This window comes from Suncus etruscus, chromosome 4 (assembly GCF_024139225.1).
Source record: "Suncus etruscus isolate mSunEtr1 chromosome 4, mSunEtr1.pri.cur, whole genome shotgun sequence".
In the NCBI taxonomy this organism is placed as follows: Eukaryota; Metazoa; Chordata; class Mammalia; order Eulipotyphla; family Soricidae; genus Suncus; species Suncus etruscus.
In genome coordinates this window covers 122,194,726-122,218,277 of record NC_064851.1, presented here as the reverse complement: position 1 = coordinate 122,218,277, position 23,552 = coordinate 122,194,726, and the positions used below count along the sequence as shown (strand labels likewise).

The following is a 23,552-nucleotide window of genomic DNA, read 5'->3' as shown; positions in this document are numbered from 1 at the left end:
TGAATATTAATTTACTTAAAATATACATTTACTCTAATTTAAAAAAGTGAAGTCATTGTGAGATATGTAATCTTGGCACTCTAGAAATCTAGAAGAGAGGAAGACATTAATATTCACATATAATAGACGTGTATTAAGTACCTGCTCTGTACCAGACACTACCATGGAATCCTATATGTGAGAAGATTAACAAAGTAGAATGCTTTACTCACAAACTTAAGACGCAGTCACTGAGGTAAATAAATAATTACAGAATGCTGGATAGGTACTGAAAGAGCATTTAATTATTCTTGGGATTAAATGGGCTTCAGATATATGGCTAGGTTTTTTATTTGAGTGACTTTGCTGGGGAAATAAGGGTGGATACGAAATGGCAAGGTAGAGGGCGCAGGATATGTAAATGTAGAAATGTGAAAGAATAGTTACTTTAAAATTGGGAAGACCAATTTAGAATTTAGAAGATCAGATTGAAAGATGAAATAAACAAAAATTGAGAGATGATTCAGTGAAATGCTATAGTGATGCTAAAGAAAATTAACTATCTCTAATGAAGAGGCTCTTAGAGTTGTAAAGCAATAAAATGTTATAATAATTATATAACTTTTTAAAAGATTTATACCATTGTCTAAGAAGCATCTCAAACTGTGACATGAAATAGTCATGAATTAGATTTGTTATGTGCAGTTGGTCAGGCAGAAAATCATGCTGGATATATCGGGACAGTTCATTTTTGCCGGGTTTCACCTCACTTGAATGTCTGGCTTGGTTTTCCTACTACTGGGACTCAGTCATTCAGACCTGCTGCAATTCATACCTGTGTGTGTGGGATATCTAAGATGGCTCCTTTATCACTTGTCTCATTCTGGGTCAGGAAGTTGGTCAGGTCCCTTCTCAGTGATATCTCAGTAATGTTGGGGAGAAGTACTTTCTGGATACTAAATTTGAAAACAGAGGTCAAGTAAGTGGCTTTTTCAAGTACAGTACCTCACAAAATCTAGGTTTTTGGGAAAAAATATTGAGTCCTGGGTAAAACTTTAATATTTTAGCTATAGTGCATATAAAATATATAATATCTCATTATATACGTAACTTAACTTATTTCTCTCCCACTCCTCCAATATTTACTGCCAGGTATTTGAAGCAGTAATAGCTTGGGTGAACCATGACAAGGATGTAAGACAAGAATTTATGGCTCGGCTGATGGAACACGTACGGTTACCTTTGCTTCCTCGGGAGTATTTAGTTCAGGTAAAAGCTTAAGCAAGATGCATGAATATATGTAGCACCAAGGCACTGGGTACTTAGCACATACATTCTAGTCATAGTGATAAAAGTTGCAAAATGCAGATCCATGGGGCCAGGACAAAGCACAGTAAATGAACTTGTACATATACAGACTGTTTGATTCTTCATAATTTTACAAGGTCATGCATTTGGTTTCTGTCTTTTATTTCTAAGCCTAGTAGGTCTAGGTTATTTGAAACATATAGGAATAAATCATTTTTAGTAGTCTCTGAATTTTAAATTTACTTTCCTATTATTAGCTTTTGGGGAACGTTTCACATTTTTATAATTGAACTCATCTAAGAACATTTCTGTATGAAGAAATTAGAGCTGAACATTTCGGATTTTCTGAAATCTCATTTGTTGTGATCTGCATAATCATCAGCACTCTGCATAGCTAGCTAGACAGGTTATTTGTGGTGAGGCTTTTTGTTAGGAAGTATTTTAAATCTTCTCCTGGATATTTTATTTATCTTCTTGTCTTTCAAAAGTGTCTGCTTTATTATCTGCACCACTTGAAGAATTCATAATTAATGTTTATAGTCTTCTTTTTTTTTTTTCTTTTGGTTTTTGGGTCATACCCAGCAGTGCTCAGGGGTTATTCCTGGCTCCATGCTCAGAAATTGCTCCTGGCAAGCATGGGAGACCATATGGGACACCAGGATTCGAACTGATGGCCTTCTGCATGAACGGCAAACACCTTACCTCCATGCTATCTCTCCGGCCCAAATTTTTATAGTTTTCTTACCATTTGGCTTGATATCTACATAAGAAGTAGAGAAATATTATATAAAGATCACCCTATAACTGACAACAAATTCTGTAATTTTTATTATTACTATTTACACATGTTTTTCTCTTTAACCAAATACCTGAGAATTTGTTTGGCTTTTCTTTTTCTCTTTGTGGGCTACTCCCAGCAGTGTCCAATGGTTGCTCCCAACCTTTTTGCTCAGTTCTCATGGTGATGCTCATGCTTTGCTGCTAGATCTGGGTTCTGAAGTTCCTGCATGTAAATCCTATATTCAGTTTATTGGATTCCTTCATCCTTTATTTATTTTTCTCTTTGTAATTTTCGTAAACTTTTATTTGTAATTTTTAGATGGAACTAGAGAAGATCTTGTCCCCTCTCATCATTTTTGTTATGAAATAGTTCTCTCATGGGGTGTATCTGATTTTTTCTTATAGCGTGTGGAAGAGGAAGCATTAGTCAAGAACAGCAGTGCTTGCAAAGATTATCTCATCGAAGCTATGAAGTATCATTTGCTGCCAACAGAGCAGCGCATATTAATGAAGAGTGTTCGGACCCGACTGAGGACCCCCATGAACCTTCCCAAAGTAGGACTTATTGTTCATACTTCTCATGACCTCATCAGAAAGACCTATAATGAAGCTGTCAATATTTTTACTCATCTTAGTTTCCATGCTTTGCTATTCTAATTTCCCTGCTACAGAAAATGTGCTCAAGAGGTTAGGTTAGTGCGTATCTGTTGACTCACTGGCGATGGTCCAACACATTGAAAGGGCTTGGAGTCTTGACCAAGTTACTCCTCGAAGTGTCTAAGACACTTTGGAGAAGGTCCACCACCGGAATGATCACACACAGACACCCACAGCAGGGGAAAAATGTAAAGCAGAATCTATTTATTATGAGCAAGGGCACCTCTTATATAGGTTGGGCTAGGTTAGGCAAAGCCAGCTTTAGTCAGGAAAGGGTTTATCACTTAAGTGCAGCTTTGTGTGCAGACATCATCCTTGGTGTCCAAATGGTATGTTAGATATGGTTTGCAAGAGTATGCTATTTTCTGTGGCCAAGGACAAGATGACAAGACGAAGTAATAGAGATTTTCTTTTTCTTTTCCTCGTTGTTAAGCCCATGAAATGCCAAATGAGGAGGGGGCTTAACTGTGCAAGCTCGGGGCCTGGGAATGAAACTGTAAGCCAGGTCCCATTAAAGCATGTCCCCACATGTATCATTCAACTTGTTGGTTTTGTTGACAAAGGGTAGGAAAGGCTTGATTCGTTTAATCTTTGTAAAATGCTTTGACAAAGCTTTTCAATCTTCTACAATAGAAAGCAACTTATTTTTTAAATATCTTAATACAGTTTGATTATAAACATGATTATAGTTGGATTTCAGTCATATAAAGAATACCCTCTTTCACCAGTACAACATTCCCATCACCAATGCCCAAATCTCCTACCTCCCTACCCCCCAGCCCCCGCCTGTATTTGAGACAGGCATAGAAAGCAACTGATTTCTAATGATTCATCTAATACTTACCAGCTCGTTACAGTAGAATGGAAAATCAGACAAAGTTGAAAGATTTCTCTGAGCTACATATTCTTATAATAACTGAAAACTGGTTACACAGAATTACTTACTAGAATGAGGCTCTAAAAGCTGATTAGATAAATTCTAATACAAAATAGCTTATTTGGCTTTCTGAGGTATTCTCTTCCCTGTTTTCTAATTGCAGATCTTTAGATGTTTCACTTACACATAAGATGCAGCTTTTCAGTGTACATATCTCCTGTTTTCCTACTTCTCCAATAATCCTGTTTTCTTACTGTGTGATTGTTCACATTTTACTTTTATCTTTTTACTTGAAGCCATTTACTTATTTAATTTTTCTGCAAAGCCTCATTTCTGTTCCTGTTGGCATCTGTTTCATCTTTCATTGCCTCCTTACAGTTCTAGAAGACTTACACTTTAAGCACTCTCTTGTGTATGGTCTAATCAAAATGACCCATAATATATTGCTTTTATATATGTGTTTATTTTTAGCTCTTAATCTTTGTTTAGAGTGGTGATTAAGAAATAAGATTGTTGAGGGGCCAGAGAGATAGCATGGAGGTAGGGAGTTTGTCTTGCATGCAGAAGGACGGTGGTTCAAATTCTGACATCCATATGGACCCCTGAGCCTGCCAGGTACAATTGATTTCTGAGCATAGAGCCAGGAGTAACCCCTGAGCGCTGCCGGGTATGACCCCACCCCCCAAAAAAAGAAAAGAAATAAGATTCTTTTTCATTACTTTTATCATCTTTATTTATTACTTTATTCTTTCCATTGAACTATCTTTTGAATTCTTTCACTATAATGCTTTTTGGTTTTTATTCTAAATATCACTTTTAGAGTTTACATTTTTTATTGTAAGAATTTATTCAAAAGACAAAATTAATTAACATAATGAGGTAAACTAACATAACATAATATAGTGACATAACATAACATATAATATAATTGATATAATAATAATACATGTAAGTCAAAAAAAGTTTCTAATTAAAAACATTTTTTTCCATAATGGCTTACATATCTTTCACAGTAGTATTTTAGATACATATTTACATTGGGTCAGGGGAATACTCATCACCAACTATGTCCTTCCCCCATTCCAGTTCCCTTTCTATAACCCATATACCCCACAATCACCCCGCGGGCTGCTAGAGTAGGTGGACCCCTCTTTGTCTGGCTTACTATTAGTGATCCCATATCTGTTTGGTCCTGGAACCCTCGTTTCCCCTTCTATTTAAGAGGTAGAGCTAGAAAAATCGAGGTATGTGGTTTTGTTTGAAGGCAAGAAAAGTAATAAAATGGAGTACAAAATAAGAGGAAAAAAAAAGAGAGAGAGAAAAAAAAAAAAGAAGTCAAAAGTCAAATACTCTGAAAATGGACTGAGTCTCTCTAGAGGCTTCCAACCTCAGTTTGAGGGGATGTGAAAAAGGTAATTAAAATACCACAACAATACCGAAAAAATTATCGAATTAAATAACCGGTGAGCACTACAGCAATAAAGACAGGCACCACACAATCGTCTTGGTTCTGAAATCAACTCATGCTCGAGTGCAAAAAGAAAGAGAAAGACAAGACAAAAAAAAATAAAATAATATTGGAGACATCAACCATAATCTCCACACCAAAATAAAGACGTCAAAAAAATCGATCAATCGATAAATAAACATGTGGAAAAATGATTGTTTTGTGCTTTTTTTTTCTCTCCTTTTCTTTATCCCCCTGCATAGGCACAGTAACTATTGGGGTTATTGTAGAGGGAAGAGTTTACATTTTTTAATTGCTTCATATTTAAATTAGTGTTATTTTCTGCCATTTTCTTGTGTTAATAATGCTTATTTAGAACCAATTGTTGCTTTCACCGATGGGATATTTTCTTTTTCTAGATCATTAGTAAATATTTTAAATTGGACTAGATTGAACAATCTCTTCATTGTGACATCTCTTTAGAAATATCCAATAACATAGTCCTTTTGAAGAGAGTTCCAATTCATACAATGCTTTTTCTTTCCTAAGCCAAAAATGCTACTTGGCATGTAACATCTGATGAGATTCACTATCAAATAGATTCAGTTAGTCAAGAATTTACATTGAACATCCCTCTGTGTGTTACTCATCACTTTGTTAATCCCTAGAAGGCCAAATGCTGTTCTCAAAATATACTGAGCTTTTACTAAGAATTATTATCACGTTAGAGGTATTTACAGGCCTTTACTTCCTACCCTGTTTTAAAAATTGGTATTTGCCTTTTCTAAATTTTCTGATCTCTCCTCAGTCAACATTTTTACAAAATAATTGTAAGTGATTCTGTGAGTACATGAGCTAGTTCCCTTAACCCTCTCATTCTGCTTATTTATAAATGTGTACATTTTCCAAAAATCTTTTTACCTGCTTTTATAAATAGTCATTTTTAGGAGTCTTCATTATTTCATATTTGTTCATATTATTTGGTGTCAATTTTTGGTAATTTTTTTAAAGGTATTTGAAGTGTTAAGAACCTTAGCCTATTTTAGTTACCAGTAGGAGGCTGGAGTGATAGTATGAATAAGGTGCTTGCCTTGCACACAGCTGACCTGGGTTTGATCCCCAGAAAACTATATTGTCTACCTGAGCACCACCAGGAGTGATTCTTAAGTGTAGAGCCAGGGATAATTCCTGAGCACTGCTAAGTGTGCCCAAAACAACAACAACACCAACAAAGAACCGGGAAAAACAATCATGTAAACCAATTGGTGTACATCTAGACATCTTATTGAGGCATTTAACCTTTTTCTCAACCTTCCAGTTAATAAATTACTAAAATAGACTTTTTTGGGAGAGAACCCCAAAATACTTCATTCTGTATTTTTTTATTAATTATTTTAATTTTATTTTTAATATTTTTTCTTTATTTAAACATGTTGATTACAAATATGATTTTGATTAGGTGTCAGTCATTCAACATTCCCACCACCAATGTTCCAAATCTTTCTCCATCCCACCTCACCCCACCTGTACTCCAGACAGGCTTTCCAGTTCCCTCATTCATTCACATGATTATGGTAGTTCTCTGTGTAGTTATTTCTATAACTGCACTCACCACTCTTTGTGGTGAGCTTCATGAAGTGAGCTGGAAGTTCCAGCCCTCCTCTCATTATCTCTGAGGATTGTTGCAAAAATGACTTTTATTTTTCTTAAAACCCTTAGATGAGTGAGACTATTCTGCATCTCTCTCTCTCCTTCTGACTTATTTCACTCAGCATGATAGATTCCATGTACATCCATGTATAGGAAAATTTCATGACTTCATCTCTCCTGACGGCTGCATAATATTCCATTGTGTATATGTACCATAGTTTCTTTAGCCATTCGTCTGTTGAAGGGCATCTTGGTTGTTTCCAGAGCCTGGCTATTGTGAAGAGTGCTGCAATAAATATAGGTGTGAGGAAAGGGTTTTTATGTTGTATTCTTGTGTTGTTAGGGTATATCCCTAGGAGTGGAATAGCTGGGTTGAATGGGAGCTCAATTTCCAGAATTTGAAGGAATCTCCATATCACTTTCCATAGAGGTTGGACTAGATGGCATTCCCACCAGCTGTGGATAAGAGTTTCTTTCTCTCCACATCCCCGCCAGCACTGATCATTCTCATTCTTTGTGATGTATGCCAATCTCTGTGGTGTGAAATGGTATCTCATCATTGTTTTGATTTGCATCTCCCTGATGATTAGTGATGAGGAGCATTTTTTCATGTGCCTTTTGGCCATGTGTATTTCTTTTTTATCAAAGTGTCTGTTCATTTCTTCTTCCCATTTTTTGATGGGATTAGATGTTTTTTTTCTTGTAAAGTTCTGTCAGTGCCCTGTATATTTTGAATATTAGCCCCTTATCTGATGGGTGTTGGGTGAATAGTTTCTCCCACTCGGTGGGTGTCTCTTGTATCCTGGGCACTATTTCTTTAGAGGTGCAGAAGCTTCACAGCTTAATGTATTCCCATCTGTTGATCTCTGCTTCCACTTGTTTGGAAATTGCAGTTTCCTCCTTGAAGATGCCTTTAGTCTCAACGTCATGGAGTGTTTTACCGACACGTTGTTCTATATACCTTATGGTATCTGGTCTGATAACGAGGTCTTTAATCCATTTGGATTTTACCTTCATACATGATGTTAAGTGGGGGTCTATGTTCGCTTTTTTGCAAGAGGCTAACCAGTTCTGCCAGCACCACTTGTTGAAGAGGTTTTCTCTGCTCCACTTAGGATTTCTTGCTCCTTTGTCGAAAACTAGGTGATTGTATGTCTGGGGAACATTGTCTGAGAACATAAGCCTATTCCACTGATCTGAGGGTTTGTGTTTATTCCAATACCATGCTGTTTTGATAACTATTGCTTTGTAGTACAGTTTAAAGTTGGGGAAAGTAATGCCTCTCATTTTTCTTTTCCCTAGGAGTGCTTTAGCTATTCGAGGGTGTTTATTGTTCCAGATGAACTTTATAAGTGTTTGATCCACTTCTTTGAAGAATGTCATGGGTATTTTTAGGGAGATCGCATTAAATCTGTATAATTCTTTGGGGGAGTATTGCCATTTTAATGATGTTAATACTGCCAATCCACGAGCAGGGTATGTGTTTCCATTTCCGTGTGTCCTCTCTTATTTCTTGGAACAGGGCTTTATAGTTTTCTTTGTATAGGTCCTTCATGTCTTTGGTCAAGTTGACTCCAAGGTATTTGAGTTTGTGTGGCACTAATGTGAATGGGATTGCCTTCTTGACATCCATCTCTTCCCTATCATTATTGGTGTATAAAAAGGCCATTGATTTCTATGTGTTAATTTTGTAGCCTGCCACCTTGCTATATGAGTCTATTGTTTCTAGAAGCTTTTGGGTAGAGTCTTTAGGGTTTTCTAAGTAGAGTATCATGTCATCTGCAAACAGTGAGAGCTTGACTTCTTCCTTTCCTATATGGATTCCCTTGATATCTTTTTCTTTCTGATTGCTATAGCAAGCACTTCCAGTACTATGTTGAAGAGGAGTGGTGAGAGCGGACAGCCTTGTCTTGTATCAGAATTTAGAGGAAAGGCTTTTAGTTTTTTTTCATTGAGGATAATATTTGCCATTGGCTTGTGGTAGATGGCTTCAACTAGATTGAGAAAGGTTCCTTTCATTCCCATCTTGCTGAGAGTTTTGATCAAGAATGGGTGTTGGACCTTATCAAGTGCTTTCTCTGCGTCTATTGATATGATCATGTGATTTTTATTTTTCTTGTTGTTGATGTTGTGTATTATGTTGATAGATTTACGAATGTTAAACCATCCTTGCATTCCTGGGATGAAACCTACTTGGTCGTAGTGTATGATCTTCTTGATGATGCATTGGATCCTATTTGTCAAGATTTTGTTGAAGTTCTTTGCATCTGCTTTCATCAGGGATATTGGTCTGTAATTTTCTTTTTTGACAGCATCTCTGTCTGGTTTAGGTATCAAGGTGATGTTGGCTTCATAAAAGCTGTTTGGGAATGTTCCCAGTTTTTCAATTTCATGAAAGAGCATGGCTAGGATTGGTAGTGGCTCCTCTTGAAAGATTTGAAAGAATTCATTAGGAAATTCATCTGGGCCTGGGCTTTTCTTTTATGGGCAGATGTTTGATTACATTTTCAATTTCCTCAATAGTGATGGGGGTGTTTAGATATACTACATCCTCCTTACTTAGCTGTGGAAGGTTATAAGTGTCCAGGAATTTTTCCATTTCTTCTAGGTTTCATTTTGTATTTTTTGTGTAGCCACCTTTGTGATTCAAAGTCTGGGTTCAAGATTGGTTTAGGTTGCATGACTTTTTTTTTTTATATATGTTTGCACATTTCATGTTGTGAGTTTTATTTCTTCAGAGTGTCTGCTTTCCCTGCCTTCTTCTCATCTTTTCCCCAGGTCCTTAACATTCTTTTACAGTGTTCCATACTTGATTCATTGACTTTTGGGGGCTGTTTCTAGTATTGCCAGATAGCTCTATGTACCAAGACTGAACCCAAACACCAGCTTTGGCAAATACAGATAATAGACAGTATTATGTTGAGTTGAAGAAATTCACACACTTCATTTACTCTCCAAACTAGATGATTGTGCATTTATCATTTATCATTTGTTCTTGTGGACTCTCAAAATCGACCCCTCTCCAGGAGGCATTTGTTTGGGGGGAGGGAGGCATACCTGGCAGCACTCAGGGTTTTTTCTAGCTCTACACTCAGAAATCGCTCCTAGCTTGCACGGGGGGTGGGGGTGGGGTAGGCAGGGACCATATGGGATGCCAGGATTAGAACCACCGTCTTTCTGGATCAGCTGCTTACAAGGCAAACGACCTACCGCTATGCTATCTCTCTCACCCCATCTCCAGGAGGCTTTCTTTTTTTTTTTTTTTTTTTTTTGTGGTATTTGGGTCACACTCGGCAGTGCTCAGGGGTTTTTCCTGGCTCTGTGCTCAGAAATTGCTCCTGGCAGGCACAGGGGACCCATATGGGATGCCGGGATTTGAACCAATGACCTTCTGCATGAAAGGTAAATGCCTTATCTCCATGCTACCTCTCCGGCCCCTCCAGGAGGCTTTTACTAAATTGTGGCAGTGTTCTATTTTCTTATCCTAGTGATGAATCTATACTGCTCTTGTTGTTGTTGTTGTTGTTGTTATTGTTCTTGAAGTATTTCATGGGTCTTATCTCCATAATGAACTCTGTTAATCCTTGGGATTTTTTCACTTTTAAGGATTAAAAATTAGCACAGCTTTGGCAAATACAGATAATAGACAGTATTATGTTGAGTTGAAGAAATTCACACACCTCATTTACTGTCCAAACTAGATGATTGTGTATTTATCATTATGGTTTCTGGTATCTCATCATTTGTCCTATTGGGTAATTTTCTTTGTTAGGGCATCAGTGAAGGTCTTTTCACTTGAGATCCAGGATTTTGTTCTTGTGAACTGTTTGGCATTTTTTCTTTCTTTCAAAAATCCCACTTTCTTTTCCTCTCCGTTCCTCTTTCTTTTAAACTTCTGTCATTTTCACCTCACCTACCTACTAAAGTAAGTTGTATTTCTTTCTGCCCTCCCAGATTGTGAGAGGGGCCAGAGTGATAGCACAGCGGTAGGGCATTTGCCTTAAATGCAGCTGACCTGGTTTCGAACCCCAGTGTCCCATATCTCCAAGCCAGGAGCCATTTCTGAGTGCAGAACCAGGAGTAACCCCTGAACATCACCGGTGTGTCGTCCCCCCCCCCCCCAAATCTCAAACCAAACCAAACAAAAACCAGACTGTGGAGCTCTGATCTTTTGGTCATGATTAACATTAGGCCCTAAGCCCTCTGGCATACCACAGCCTTGCCAGCGTTGACTGTGAACTGTTTCCTGGCTTTTACTTGAAGAATCTGAAACTCTTTGGCTTCTGAAATCCTAATTTTTGACCCACTGTGCTAGATATATAACAGAAATGTAGTTTGAACCTGTGCTCCCTTTGTTGATGTTCTTTATATTTTGATTAGTTGTGTTTTCCTCACCTCACCCTGCCATTCTTCATCCTAATACTCTCATCATCGGTGTAAGACTGTTAAGACCCCTGCATATCTACTGGTGGATTGTTCAAGTGGGCACCTTCCTTTTCCAGCTAATGGTGGTGGTTGGGGGCCAAGCACCAAAGGCTATCCGAAGCGTGGAATGCTATGACTTCAAGGAAGAACGCTGGCACCAGGTTGCTGAACTACCTTCCCGAAGATGTAGAGCAGGTGAGCATTTTGTGCCCTGGCCACTTCTGTTGGGCCATTGGGAGCTTCTTTCAAAAGGTCGTATTTTCTGAATCAGAAGAATCCTTTGGAAGAAATCTTCAATTAAAATAGCTGTGTGGCCAAATGATGATTAAGGAGTTTCCGTGTAACTAAAAAAGTGTGGATGAGAAGAAAGTCTTTATTTTCACATCTCCTTTGTTCTTTGGTATAAGGCGGGGACACTTGCCAGCTTGCTAGATACTTCCCTAGTTATCTGTTACTGTGTCAAGAAGGAATTTGTTAAGGTGAGACCTTTGTTCTAGAGAATTTCTGACTTAGCTGTTGTCTGGAGTGGCTTTCTCTTGAGACCTCATAATGGAAACATATATTAAAGTAGCCCTTTTTGAGGCAGAAGAGGCATTGCAAACTCCGAGGATCTTCCTGGGATGCAAATTTAAGTTCATAATTCTCACCCACAGCAAAATAGCACAGTTTCTAGTGTAGAAATACACCACTCTAGGAGTGAAAATACTCATTACGCAGTACAATGGACCATCTTTGTTCTGGAAATAATAATGTAACAATCCATTGCAGAGGTGGTGATAATTCATACTGGTGTTAACTCATTTGTTTTCGGGGTATTTGATATAGAACAATTTTGACTATTCTTGAAATAAACATTGATCCTATGTATCATGAATCCTTATATACATATTATTATATAATAATATTTATAAATTTTTTCCCCTGGAGCCTCCTAGTGGTACTCTTCCAACATGGACCCAGGGAGCCTCTCTAACAATTCTCCGCCAACTGGGTTGAAGTTTCAGTGAGAGGGACTTTGGCTGCACTGCTGAAGATTACACAAGTCAACTTGAGGTGATCAGGACTCCAGGGCCATACAATCAGTGCTCAGGTTACCATGTTATGGCCGGAATTAAACTGGGTCAGCTATCTGGTCACCCGGTGCCTAAGCTTTTGTGTAGTCTCTGAGGCTCTGCCACTGTAGTCCACTGGAGTTGCTGGCTCAAAGGGTGTCTTAAAAGGATACACTAATTATTAATTCCACTACCAATAAGCTGTGAAGGTGCCAGTTTCTCTCTATTCCCAACAGATTATAATTAAATGTTTCATTAGTTGCTAGTAAGGTTGTTGCAAAGTGCTGGTTTTTTGTTTTGTTTTGTATTGGTTTTGGGCCATACCCAGTGACACTCAGGGTTACTCCTGGCTATATGTTCAGAAATCGCTTCTGGCTTTGGGGGACCATATGGGATGCCACGGATCGAACCAAGGGCAAATGCCCTACCACTGTACTATTGCTCCAGCCCAGCAAAGTGCTGTCTTATATTAATTCATAGTTCTATAATAGGAAATTAAATGAAATTTCTTACTGAACTGTCAGTTTGGGTTTCTCCATTTCATATATATATATTTAATTTAATAGATGCATGTTGAGAAAATTATCTTTTTGTGTTCTTTGTTTTTAGAAGGTAAAAATGTTTTTTGGAAAGTAGAGGAGAAAGGAGAACGAATGGCTCAAATGGAAAGGAACTAGCAAAGGACTAAGTTTGAGAAAATGATCTTTTGGTCAGATAGAAGATTAATATTTATTTATAGTAATTTTTATCTTTTTACTGATGATATGTTATCATGAAAAAATACCTTTTATTGTAGTCCTATACATGAATTACATCTTTGAGTTTGGAGGTTTATTTCTTTTATAAAAGTGCCCTATTCCAGCATGTTGGGTTTCGATCTTCATTTCTTTTCTCTCTCTCTTTTTTTTTTTTTTTTTTTTTTTTGGTTTTTGGCCCACACCCGGTAACGCTCAGGGGTTACTCCTGGCTATGTGCTCAGAAGTTGCTCCTGGCTTGGGGGACCATATGGGACACCGGGGGATCGAACCGCGGTCCGTCCAAGGCTAGCGCAGGCAAGGCAGGCACCTTACCTTTAGTGCCACCGCCCGGCCCCTCTTTTCTCTCTTACTTCTGTGCTGACTGCCTCACACATCTGCTTGGTTGTGATACTGAGTAGCTCATCTGGAGCTGTGCTTCTATCGTTGCACTTGTTCACATGCTTATTTTGTGGCTCTCACACAAGTGCCTTCCAGGTGTGGTACTCCTAGCTGCAGTGCTGGGGATCAAATCCTGGTTAGTGATGGGCAAGACAAGTGCTTTACCCATTGTACAACCTCTCTGGCCCACCACTGCATTTTTAATCCTTTTAGAGAGGATGACAGTCCATTAAACTACCTTGCTGTTGTGTGTTTCCTAGGATCCCTTTAGGCAGAACCCTCCTAACAGTGCCACATCCTCTGACAGCTGCTGTAGGTGTATTGGAGAACAGTGTAAAGATCCTGTGCAGTCTTTGTTGTTGTTACTAGTCTTACTGTTATTGTAGCGCCTGGTGGTCTCACATGTGCATGTTGATGGGGGCGTGTATGTGGGTCACCCTGGCTATACTGTTCACAAGGAACACAACTTCTATACTGGTGGAGGGGTTCAAACCCAGCTGTGCTAGGGATCCTGCTTGGTGACATGGAGCAGTTCAGGACAGACTGTGGTTTCACATATGCAAGGGAGGTGCTCCACGTGCTCTACCGCTCAGCTGCATTGGGGCCCTGGAGCACTCCAGGTGGTGCTGAGAGCTGAATCACCCATTTGTCACTGACCACTGTGTTGCTTTTGCAGGAATGGTCTACATGTCCGGTCTTGTTTTTGCCGTTGGTGGCTTTAATGGTTCTTTAAGAGTGCGCACCGTGGACTCCTACGACCCCGTGAAAGATCAGTGGACCAGCGTGGCAAATATGCGAGACCGCAGAAGCACCCTGGGGGCGGCTGTGCTGAACGGATTGCTCTATGCTGTGGGAGGCTTTGATGGCAGCACAGGTGACGTGTTCTCAGCCTCCTGCCTTGCTCTCTGAGTTAGCGCTGTCTTATCACACTGGTGTTGTGCATTGCAACAAAATTAGGAGATACTGGCTGGGGTTTGTTGTGAAGGTTGTGTTTTGGGGGTAGGAGGATTTTGGGCCACACCTGGCTTTGCTGGCCTACTCCTGGCTTTGTGCTTGGGAACATGCAGTGCTGGGATGAAAACCAGGTATCCTACTTTTAGAGTATGTGCTCAGCCCTTGGAGCCATTGAAGACTGGCCCTGTTGGAGTAATTTTATAGATATTATAAAGATGTTATTAAATGTCATCAGAAGGGTCCAGAGTGATAACACAGTGGTAAGGTGTTTGCCTTGCATGTGGCTGACCCAGGACAGAACCAGGCTTGATCCCGGCATACCATATGGGCCACTGATCTGGTCAGGAGCAACCCTGAGCACCGCAGGGTCTGGCCCCAAAACAAAACAAAACAACAAAAATGTCATCAAGAGACTTTTAAATGATGCTAATTACATACATTTTGTCAGTTATCATTATTTAATTGTATTACAGGTTGAATAGCTAATAAGCCTCAGTGGCTTGGTTAGGGACACGTTGGTGTTTGTGTAATTGACCTGCTTACATGTCATGATCTTCCTCTTTGTTGAGCCCAGTTTAACAGACCTGAAGTTCTTTCCTCTAATAGAATATATAATGAGGAGCAGTCTCTGCATTTTTTTAGAGGCAGTGAAGAGTATTGCATTTTATTACAGGCCTGTCATCTGTGGAAGCATACAACATCAAGTCCAATGAGTGGTTTCACGTGGCTCCCATGAACACGAGGAGGAGCAGTGTTGGTGTGGGTGTTGTGGGAGGTAGGTGCTGACTTCCTTGGAGGTCAGGTTCCCTTGACTGTTGGGAGGGATTGGCTCTTCTGGTAGTCTAAACCCCAGTTTTCAAAGGGCCAAGCAAACAGTCATTCAAAAAGGGAAGGGAAGATTCCTGTAAATCTCTGATTATCTCTCTTTAAAAATTAGCTTTTGCATTGCTGGGGCATTAGGTGGGTGATAGTGCACAGGCCTCCAGGTATACAGCCCTGGGTTCCTGGGTTAAAATTCAATGGTCTATAAACTGATTTAGAGGTGACTCCCACCCTCCTTCACCCCTTCCCTTCTTTCTTTCTCCCGCTTGTCAAGTAGGGAGGGAGGGAAGGAGAGACAGACAGACAGACAGATAGACAGACACTACGTGTGAATTTGTATATGAGAGTCAAACTGTGTGTATCTGTAGCTTCTGTGTGTTGAAAATCAGTCTACAGTCATTTGGGGACATATGTGAAACTTTGTATCTGGAGCTAGGGTAATTGGCATTTAACAAATAAATAAATCAGTACTGTCATTTATTATCCTAATTTTGTCCCCCAGCAGAATATAAGAAAAATGTGTTTGTTTTAAATCTGATTGGCACACTCCTCTTTACTGTGAATATAGTTTTCTGCACTTAATATTTTTATTTCTTTTTTGTTTTGTTTTTGTTTTTTGTTTTTTGTTTATGGGCCACACCTGGTGATGCTCAGAGGTTACTCCTGGCTATGCGTTCAGAAATCGCTTCTGGCTTGGGGACCATATGGGACGCCGGGGAAACAAACCAAGGTCCCTCCTGGGTCAGCCACGTGCAAGGCAAATGCCCTACTGCTGCACTATCACTCTGGTCTTTGCACTTAATATTTTGAAAAGTTTTACTGAGATAAAATTCAGCTACATACATTTTACCCATTATATAATATATTGTATTTATTATATGATATTAATTTATTATATTATATTTATTGTATTAGAACCATATTCAGCAGTACTCAGATTACTCCTGGTTTGGCAGGCTCGGGGTACCATATGGGATGCTAGGGATCAAACCTGGGTTGGCCTTATGCAAGGCAAATACCCTACTCACTGTGTTATCACTTTGGCCCAATTTACTCATTTTTAATGTGCTCTGTGGGCATTATTTATCTCAGAATATTTTTATCCCCCACCAAACATCCCTATCTCTTTTGTTGTTATCTTTGCCATCTCCAGCTCTTTTGACAACCTCTAGCCTTCTTTATCTCTAAATTCTTACAACTGGGTCTGCCTTGTTACTGAAAACATGCCTTGTGGCCCCATGAGACTGGTCTCTTTGACATAGCCTGTCTTCAGCATATACTTAAGCTATAATATTTACTAGTACCTACCTCATTTCTCCTTATTGTCAAATAATGCTCTATTGATTCTGGTTATAATTTTTTTGGGGGGTTGATTTTTGTTTGTCTGTTTTTCTTTTGGTTTTTGATTCATACCTGGCAGTATGCACAGGGCTGTTCATAGCTCTGTACTCAGGAGTGACCTCTAGCAGTTTTGGTGGGCCCCTTATGTAGTGCTGAGGATTTGAACCAGGGTTATCCGGATACAAGGCAAGCAAGCACCTTACCCTTATTCTATCTCTCATCACAACCCCTCCCCCCTCAGTACTGCCACTTGGCTTAACTTTCCTTTCTTTTTCACTTTATTAAGATGTCTGTGACATTTAATTGTTTTCCAGAAAACTGTTCACTTACTGCTCATTCATAATCAAAACTCTTTTTTTTTTTTGGTTTTTGGGCCACACCCATTTGACATTCAGGGGTTACTTCTGGCTATGCGCTCAGAAATCACTCCTGGCTTGGGGGGACCATATGGGACACCGGGGGATCGAACCGTGGTCTGTCCTACGCTAGCGCTTGCAAGGCAGACACCTTACCTCTAGTGCCACCTTCCCGGCCCCAAAACTCTTGTGTATTTCTGTCATAAAAAGGAAATGTAAAATTAATGCCATTACATTTACCCTGTAGGTTTTTATGGTAGGTCGTTTTCACGGTAACTCTAACTTTAAGGAGTTCACAAAAGTCAGTAACAGTTAAGTATATCTGGTGGTGCTGAGCATAGAACCCAGGGCCACATGCATGCTGAGCAAGAAGTCTGCCACTGAACCACATCCCCTGCCCCAAAGTCAGTCATACTTTTAAGGGAAGCTTTGCCCCCACAGAGGAGCATATATTCTGTTCTGACTGGAAAGGACAGACAGCTTCCTGTGAGTAACTTTCTCTGTGTTCCCTGTTCAGGTTTGCTCTATGCTGTTGGAGGCTATGATGGTGGCTCCCGCCAGTGTCTAAGCACAGTAGAATGCTATAATGCCACAACCAATGAGTGGACCTACATCGCAGAAATGGGGACCAGAAGGAGTGGAGCAGGTATATTGTGAGCACATGCAGCAGTTGAAAGTAGTAACTGATGGAAATCAGTAGAAAATGAAGCATTTGAGTTGCATCTATTTGCAAGACCAGAAAGAAATTCTGTACTGACTTAAACAACATTTTCAAATGTCTTTTCGCATTATGCGATAGGGTAGCTGCAGTTAAGGATTCATTTTGTAAAATTTAACTGCTCCCTCTCCTCATTCCTCCTTTTTTCTCCCCTTTCTTTCTCCCTCTTTTCTTCTTTCCCATTTTGGGTAACACCCAGTACTCTTTGAAACCTACTCCTGGCCCTGTCCTTGGGGGGGGGGGGGGTTTCACTCCTTGTAGTGCTCAGGAGACCATTCTGTGCTGAGTATAGAACTGGGTTTGGCAGTATGCAAGGTATGCAGCTTAATCCTCTACTATCTCTCTGACTCGAATTTTTCATTTGTTTCCTCTATTAAATGCTTTATGGCAGTTATTTACTTGGCATTCCATTTGTGATTTTTGTTACCTGTGCTTATTGAAGAATAATCAAGTCTCTTTATATCCATTTACTTATGTAAATAAATACTGTTATTATTGTGCAGGGTATACCCAGGAGAACTTAGAGTTCTTACTCCTTACTCTGTGCTCACATCTCTCCTGGCAGGGCTGGGGAACCATTTTAGGGTACCAGGAATCCAACCCAGGTCAGTCACTTGTATGGCAAATTTCCGACCCACTATATTATCACTCCAGCCCCATAATTACTATATTTGGATACTGATTGATAATACTGGTTGAACTGGTTTGTCATGAAAGGTGTTTTTCAAAAGAATTACATTAAAGGACTTTTCCTCTATTTCACTTGCCTATCATTTAATTTCTCTTTTATTTGATTTCTTACTATAATCATAATATATCTTACTGAGACTCTCATTTGTCAGTTCTATTCATTTTTATTTCTTAGGTTATATTTCTGAATAGCATCTTAATTTAATTATGAATAACAATTTCAAAAGTTTTAGTTAACAGCATATGTGATTAAACTTGAATATGTTACAAAACTTGGTGTCTTTTTGTGCTCTGCTATAGTTGGTTTGCTTGTGTTTTATAGGTGTTGGTGTGTTAAACAACTTATTGTATGCTGTTGGGGGTCATGATGGCCCATTAGTTCGAAAAAGTGTTGAAGTTTATGATCCCTCCACCAATACTTGGCGACAGGCTGCAGATATGAATATGTGCAGAAGAAATGCAGGTATCTGTCTAGTTTACAGGGATGAAACTGAGTTTCATTTAAACTTTCAGTAGGTAACTGTATTCTATTGTTTTTGCTTGAAAACTGATCTGGGTATTCCTAAATGACTGCTCTTTAAAAAATAAGAATTTAGGTAATAATTCTGTGTTTAACTCCATTTTGAAGTATTTTTTGTTTCGATGTCATAAATTCTTCTCAAATTGATCCAGAGCCTGCCAGCTTGGCCTAGTTACCAAAATCATCTTTTAACTCAACAAGTTTTTAGAGTTGTTGTTAAAAAAATATATTGTATAAACATGTTAAGGATATAAGAAGGACCGTTGTTTATTGCAGTGCCAGGGAAAAGCTAAACACTGAAATAATACTAGTAAATGAGCAGTGCAAACATTAACAATTCTGTAGTTACACATTTTATTACTGTGTTGTGTCAAGAATATATTGTTCAGGAAAGTGGGTGAGTAATACAATACTAAATAGCATATGTGATAGGAACTACTTCAAGGTTAAAAAAAATAACTGTTTGAGTATATGTAACTATATACGCTATATACTTTGAGTAAAGTAACTATTTAAGTTTAGTGGCATAAAAAAGCAATAATAGAGACCAGAATGTCAGTAGCCAAGGTGATATAGATTTAAGTGATATAGATTTAGAGGTAATGTATTTTCCCTTTATTCTTTTCTGGTTGGTTCTAATTTTTCAGAACTGGTTATTGTAATAATGAATTCTTTTCTCCCTGTTTAAAAAAAGAAAAAGTAATCAACTTTAGTATAATAATAATTAACATGTAAAATCATTTGTACCCAAAGAAAATGAAGATTAAAAGTTTGTAATCTACAAAGTAAGGTATATAAGGTAAATAATACTGATAGGAAGCATCAACTGCGTAAAATGACACCAGTAAGAGCTTCAAAGTGGAATTAAACTGTCACCTAGAACTAGAATTCTTTCCACGGTCACTGTCTTGCTTTCTTGACAGCTTATCAGTATTTCTGGATCAGCTCACCAAACATAGAGATAGTTATATTAATCCAAATTTTAAATAACTTTTTTTTTAATTTTTTAAAGGTGTTTGTGCAGTTAATGGTCTATTATATGTAGTTGGAGGAGATGATGGTTCCTGTAACTTGGCATCAGTAGAATATTATAACCCAACAACTGATAAATGGACAGTTGTGTCGTCTTGTATGAGCACGGGGAGAAGTTATGCAGGTAATAATAGTATAATTTTCTTAGGAGTGTTCATTACCCAATGAAGAACACAAGTCTTATTCAGGATTTCAAAGTTAATAGTTCCCATTTATATTGACATTTTGATAAGAGATTTTCTTCTTTTCTTGGTGGGGTGAGGTAGGGTGGGCACCATTCCAGAGTGCCAGCTGGTATGGGCTGACACTCTGGAGCACGGGGCCAGCTCTGTGGTCCTGCTCAGATGTGGTACTGCTCCTTCGAGGGCCACTGAGCCAACCTTGGCAGTGCTCTAAGAGGCCGTGATGGCCAGGGATTGAGCTTGGGGCCTTGGTACACCTGGCACACTTTAGGCACTGCTGCCTCCTCTTTAAGCTATTGCCCCAATTTTTTTATTCTTTTTTTTTATTTTTAAACTTTATTTGTTGATTGATTGACTGGTTTCTGGGCCAATCAATTTCTGGCTCTGTGCTCAGAAATCACTCCTGGCAGGCTTGGGGACCATATGGGATGCTGGGAATCGAACCCGGTCCTTCCCGGGTTGACCGCATACAAGTCAAACACCCTACTGCTGTGCCCTATTTTTTATTCTTAAAATTACTCATTTTAGATACCTAATCTCTAAAATGAAGTGTTAATATTTGGTCAGCTATAGTTATTTGTATTCAGAATCCCAAACCTTTTCATAAGCATCATATCATAAGATCATTATGACTAGAATCTGTACTGGAAAGAATTCACTCTATGATAAGATATACTTTTTTAGCTCAAGATACCTCAAAAATACCCTCTCTAGAGTCTAGAGAGTCTGTTTAAAAAGTTTTCTTGCTGAAAAAAAAAACCAAATTAAATTATGAAATACAACCTTGAATTCATTTTTTTGTTTTGGTTTTGGGCCACACCCAGTGACGCTCAGGGATTACTCCTAGCTCTGCGCTCAGAAATTGCCCCTGGCTTGGGGGATGTATGGGATGCCAGGGGATCGAACAGTGGTCCATCCTAGGTTAGCACATGCAAGGCAAATTCCCTACCGCTTGCACTACCACTGCTCAGGCCCATCTTGTGTTCATTTTTAATAAGAAAAATCTAAATAAATATATAAGTATTTAGAAGTTGTATGTTCCACAAGAATTATTTCAGTAATTGATATTTATTTTGCTTTAACTATTAGATTGTTTTAATAGTCTAATAATCAATAACAGGGAAAATTTTATTATATGAATTAAATATTATTGTTGCTTATGCTCTTAAGTTTAAAGTTTACAATTATTAATTTTGATATATGCCTATGAAACTATCGTGCAATTGATATTTTGAAAATATTTATTTTCTTCAACCTCCATAGTTTGTCTCTTTTTTAGTACTGAATGGGTTTAATATTTCCCAAGTAAAGTTCTTATTCATTTATTGTAATTCTAAGATTAGCTCAGGATTAAGTAGTCATATGTCCGTAGCTAAACATAGTTTTCATTGTCAATTTGGTTTAAATGATCCTAGTTCTATTAAGAGTCCGGAGTTTAAGGATGAGACCACACAACTGAAATAAAGCAAAAAGTTTTTTTTAATACCAAAAAGCTACAGACTAATCGATCAGGGCCACCTCCTGCAGAAGGTGACCCCATTAGGGGTCACAAGCCAAGTTTTATAGGGCTAGAAGTAGGAAGTCTTGAACTGTAAGTTGATTGGCTGTTGCAGTGGTCGACAACCTGCGGCTCGTGAGCCACTTGTGGCTCTTTACACTTTTAATTTGGCTTTTCTGTGTGCCGGGCAGCCGCTCCAGGAGTCAGGACTCCTCTCCTAGCCTCTGTCAGTGCGCGCCCTGTGTGCAGCCCCTGAGCCTGCCAGGAGCGATTTCTGAACATAGAGCCAGGAGTAACCCCTGAGCGCTGCCAAAACAAACAAACAAAAAAACCCACCAAAAAAATGTGGCTCTCAAAATAAATTTTAATCATGGTTTTGGCGAGATTTGGCTCAGTTGAAAAAAAAGGTTGCCGACCACTGGCTCACTAAGGTGTTTCTAGGGTGTTTCATCATGTCCTTTTATGGCTAGATATCGAGGGTGATATATGTGGTTTATAGGGCCTTGAGGTCTGTGTCATTATATTTGGGGTAGAAACTTAGCCCCATGGAATTTAACCTTGTTAGCCTTAAATGGAAAATTTAACTTTAGGTTGACAAAATGGAATCCCTTCTGCCCCAGGCTTCACAGTACTAACTTTGAAATGTGATTTTCTCAGTTCTGTTGAGTTAGGAATAAGGATTTTTTTGTTTCTTAGAGTTAGAAAGTGCTGTCTGACTTGTTTCTGCTTTCTTCATTTCTTTGCTCAGGAGTCACAGTTATTGATAAACCATTATGAGCCTGCAGACACTGCCGGCATGTTCAGACATGAGAAACAGGCTTCACCACGTATTTCTGAAGTGATGAGACAGAGCACTGCTCCTCACTTATAGCTGCACTTTAAGTCTCAGCAGAAGCTAAGCTCATCTGCCTTTCTAGGCCTCAGACACTGAAGATTATTTTTGGCAGAAGCACCGTGTAAGCTTTTTCTGCAACGAGCAGCAGCTGATTGAATCATCTAAGAACCTCAGGCTCTGGTACTTATCTGTAACCTTTAGACAGCAGTTGCTTTCATCAAGACTAGTTCTTCACGGTCTTGAATGGCCACAGGTGACTCTGTGACGGGAGGAGAAAGCATTATGCATTCTTGTAAAATTTAACTTTCTCTTCATTCTTCCTCCTGAAAAAATCTGTATACAGAGGAACAGAAACTCTCTGAACAGGAATTAAAAATCTATGTAAGTATACAAAATAGTTGAGGGGTAAAACAGTTTGCTTTTATAAAATACCTTTGATTACATGAGTATAGTTGTGTGCATATAAATGTGTGTCGATATGGTTTCCTTTAAATATGTTTGAAAAAAATGTTTGAAATTGATTATACTATTTATAATTGGCACAGTACTTTGAATTATGCCAGTCCCACATTGTAAAACAGAGTTGTATTTTTTGATATTTAACAAATGCTTAACACTTTAAAAATGCCACTTCTGAGGAATGAACATGGTGTAACACACTTGAATATGTGTGATAATGCCAAACTTTTTTAAATGAATTATGCTTATTTATTATTTCCTTTACTCTCGGTCATGTTTTGGTGTGTATTGTTTTTCTTAAGAGTAACATTTTGGCATGAAATATAACTGCAGGTTTTTGATGAATATAATGAATGTATGGAATTCAACAGAATTTGCATGGTCTTAAGAATTTTTCTGTGTGTTAAATATAGCTGCTATTACAGAAGAAAGAACTTTCTGTGAGTAGCCACGTGCGTTGATCAGATACAATTTTTCTGAGATCCTCAACAAATCTCACTTTAAAAATGACCAAAACATGTCTTTCTTGAATAATCTTTGAATAAAATTTTATATATTACTTGTTTTGCCTTGTCTTTATTATCTAATTCAATATGAAAGAAAGTTGCATGTTCATTTTCTCTGTTCTTTGTAGAATTTACATTTTCTGACCTTGTAAACCATATTTTTTTTTCAGGGGGGGTCACTCCCTCCAGCACTCAGAAATCTCTCCTGGCAGGCTCAGGGACCACATGGGATGCTGGGATTTGAACCACCATCCGTCCTGGATCAGCTGTGTGCAAAGCAAATGCTCTACTGCTGTGCTAGCTCTCTGGCCCCCGTAAACTATATTTT

General features: G+C 38.6%; 1 protein-coding gene across 2 annotated transcripts in view; it reads left to right on the top strand.

Moving 5' to 3' along the window:
* Window positions 1-23,277, top strand: part of KLHL2 (kelch like family member 2) — a 126,159-nt gene extending 102,882 nt beyond the window's left edge. For both annotated transcript variants that reach the window (XM_049772349.1, XM_049772351.1), the window contains 9 exons: window positions 1,132-1,248; window positions 2,473-2,622; window positions 11,201-11,318; window positions 13,988-14,185; window positions 14,939-15,040; window positions 17,302-17,430; window positions 18,515-18,655; window positions 19,725-19,868; window positions 22,173-23,277. In XM_049772349.1, the coding sequence (XP_049628306.1) occupies window positions 1,132-1,248; window positions 2,473-2,622; window positions 11,201-11,318; window positions 13,988-14,185; window positions 14,939-15,040; window positions 17,302-17,430; window positions 18,515-18,655; window positions 19,725-19,868; window positions 22,173-22,201 (1,128 nt within the window). In that variant the 3' untranslated portion in view covers window positions 22,202-23,277. The remainder of the gene's footprint in view (window positions 1-1,131; window positions 1,249-2,472; window positions 2,623-11,200; window positions 11,319-13,987; window positions 14,186-14,938; window positions 15,041-17,301; window positions 17,431-18,514; window positions 18,656-19,724; window positions 19,869-22,172) is intronic.
* The last annotated feature ends 275 nt before the right edge of the window (window positions 23,278-23,552 follow it).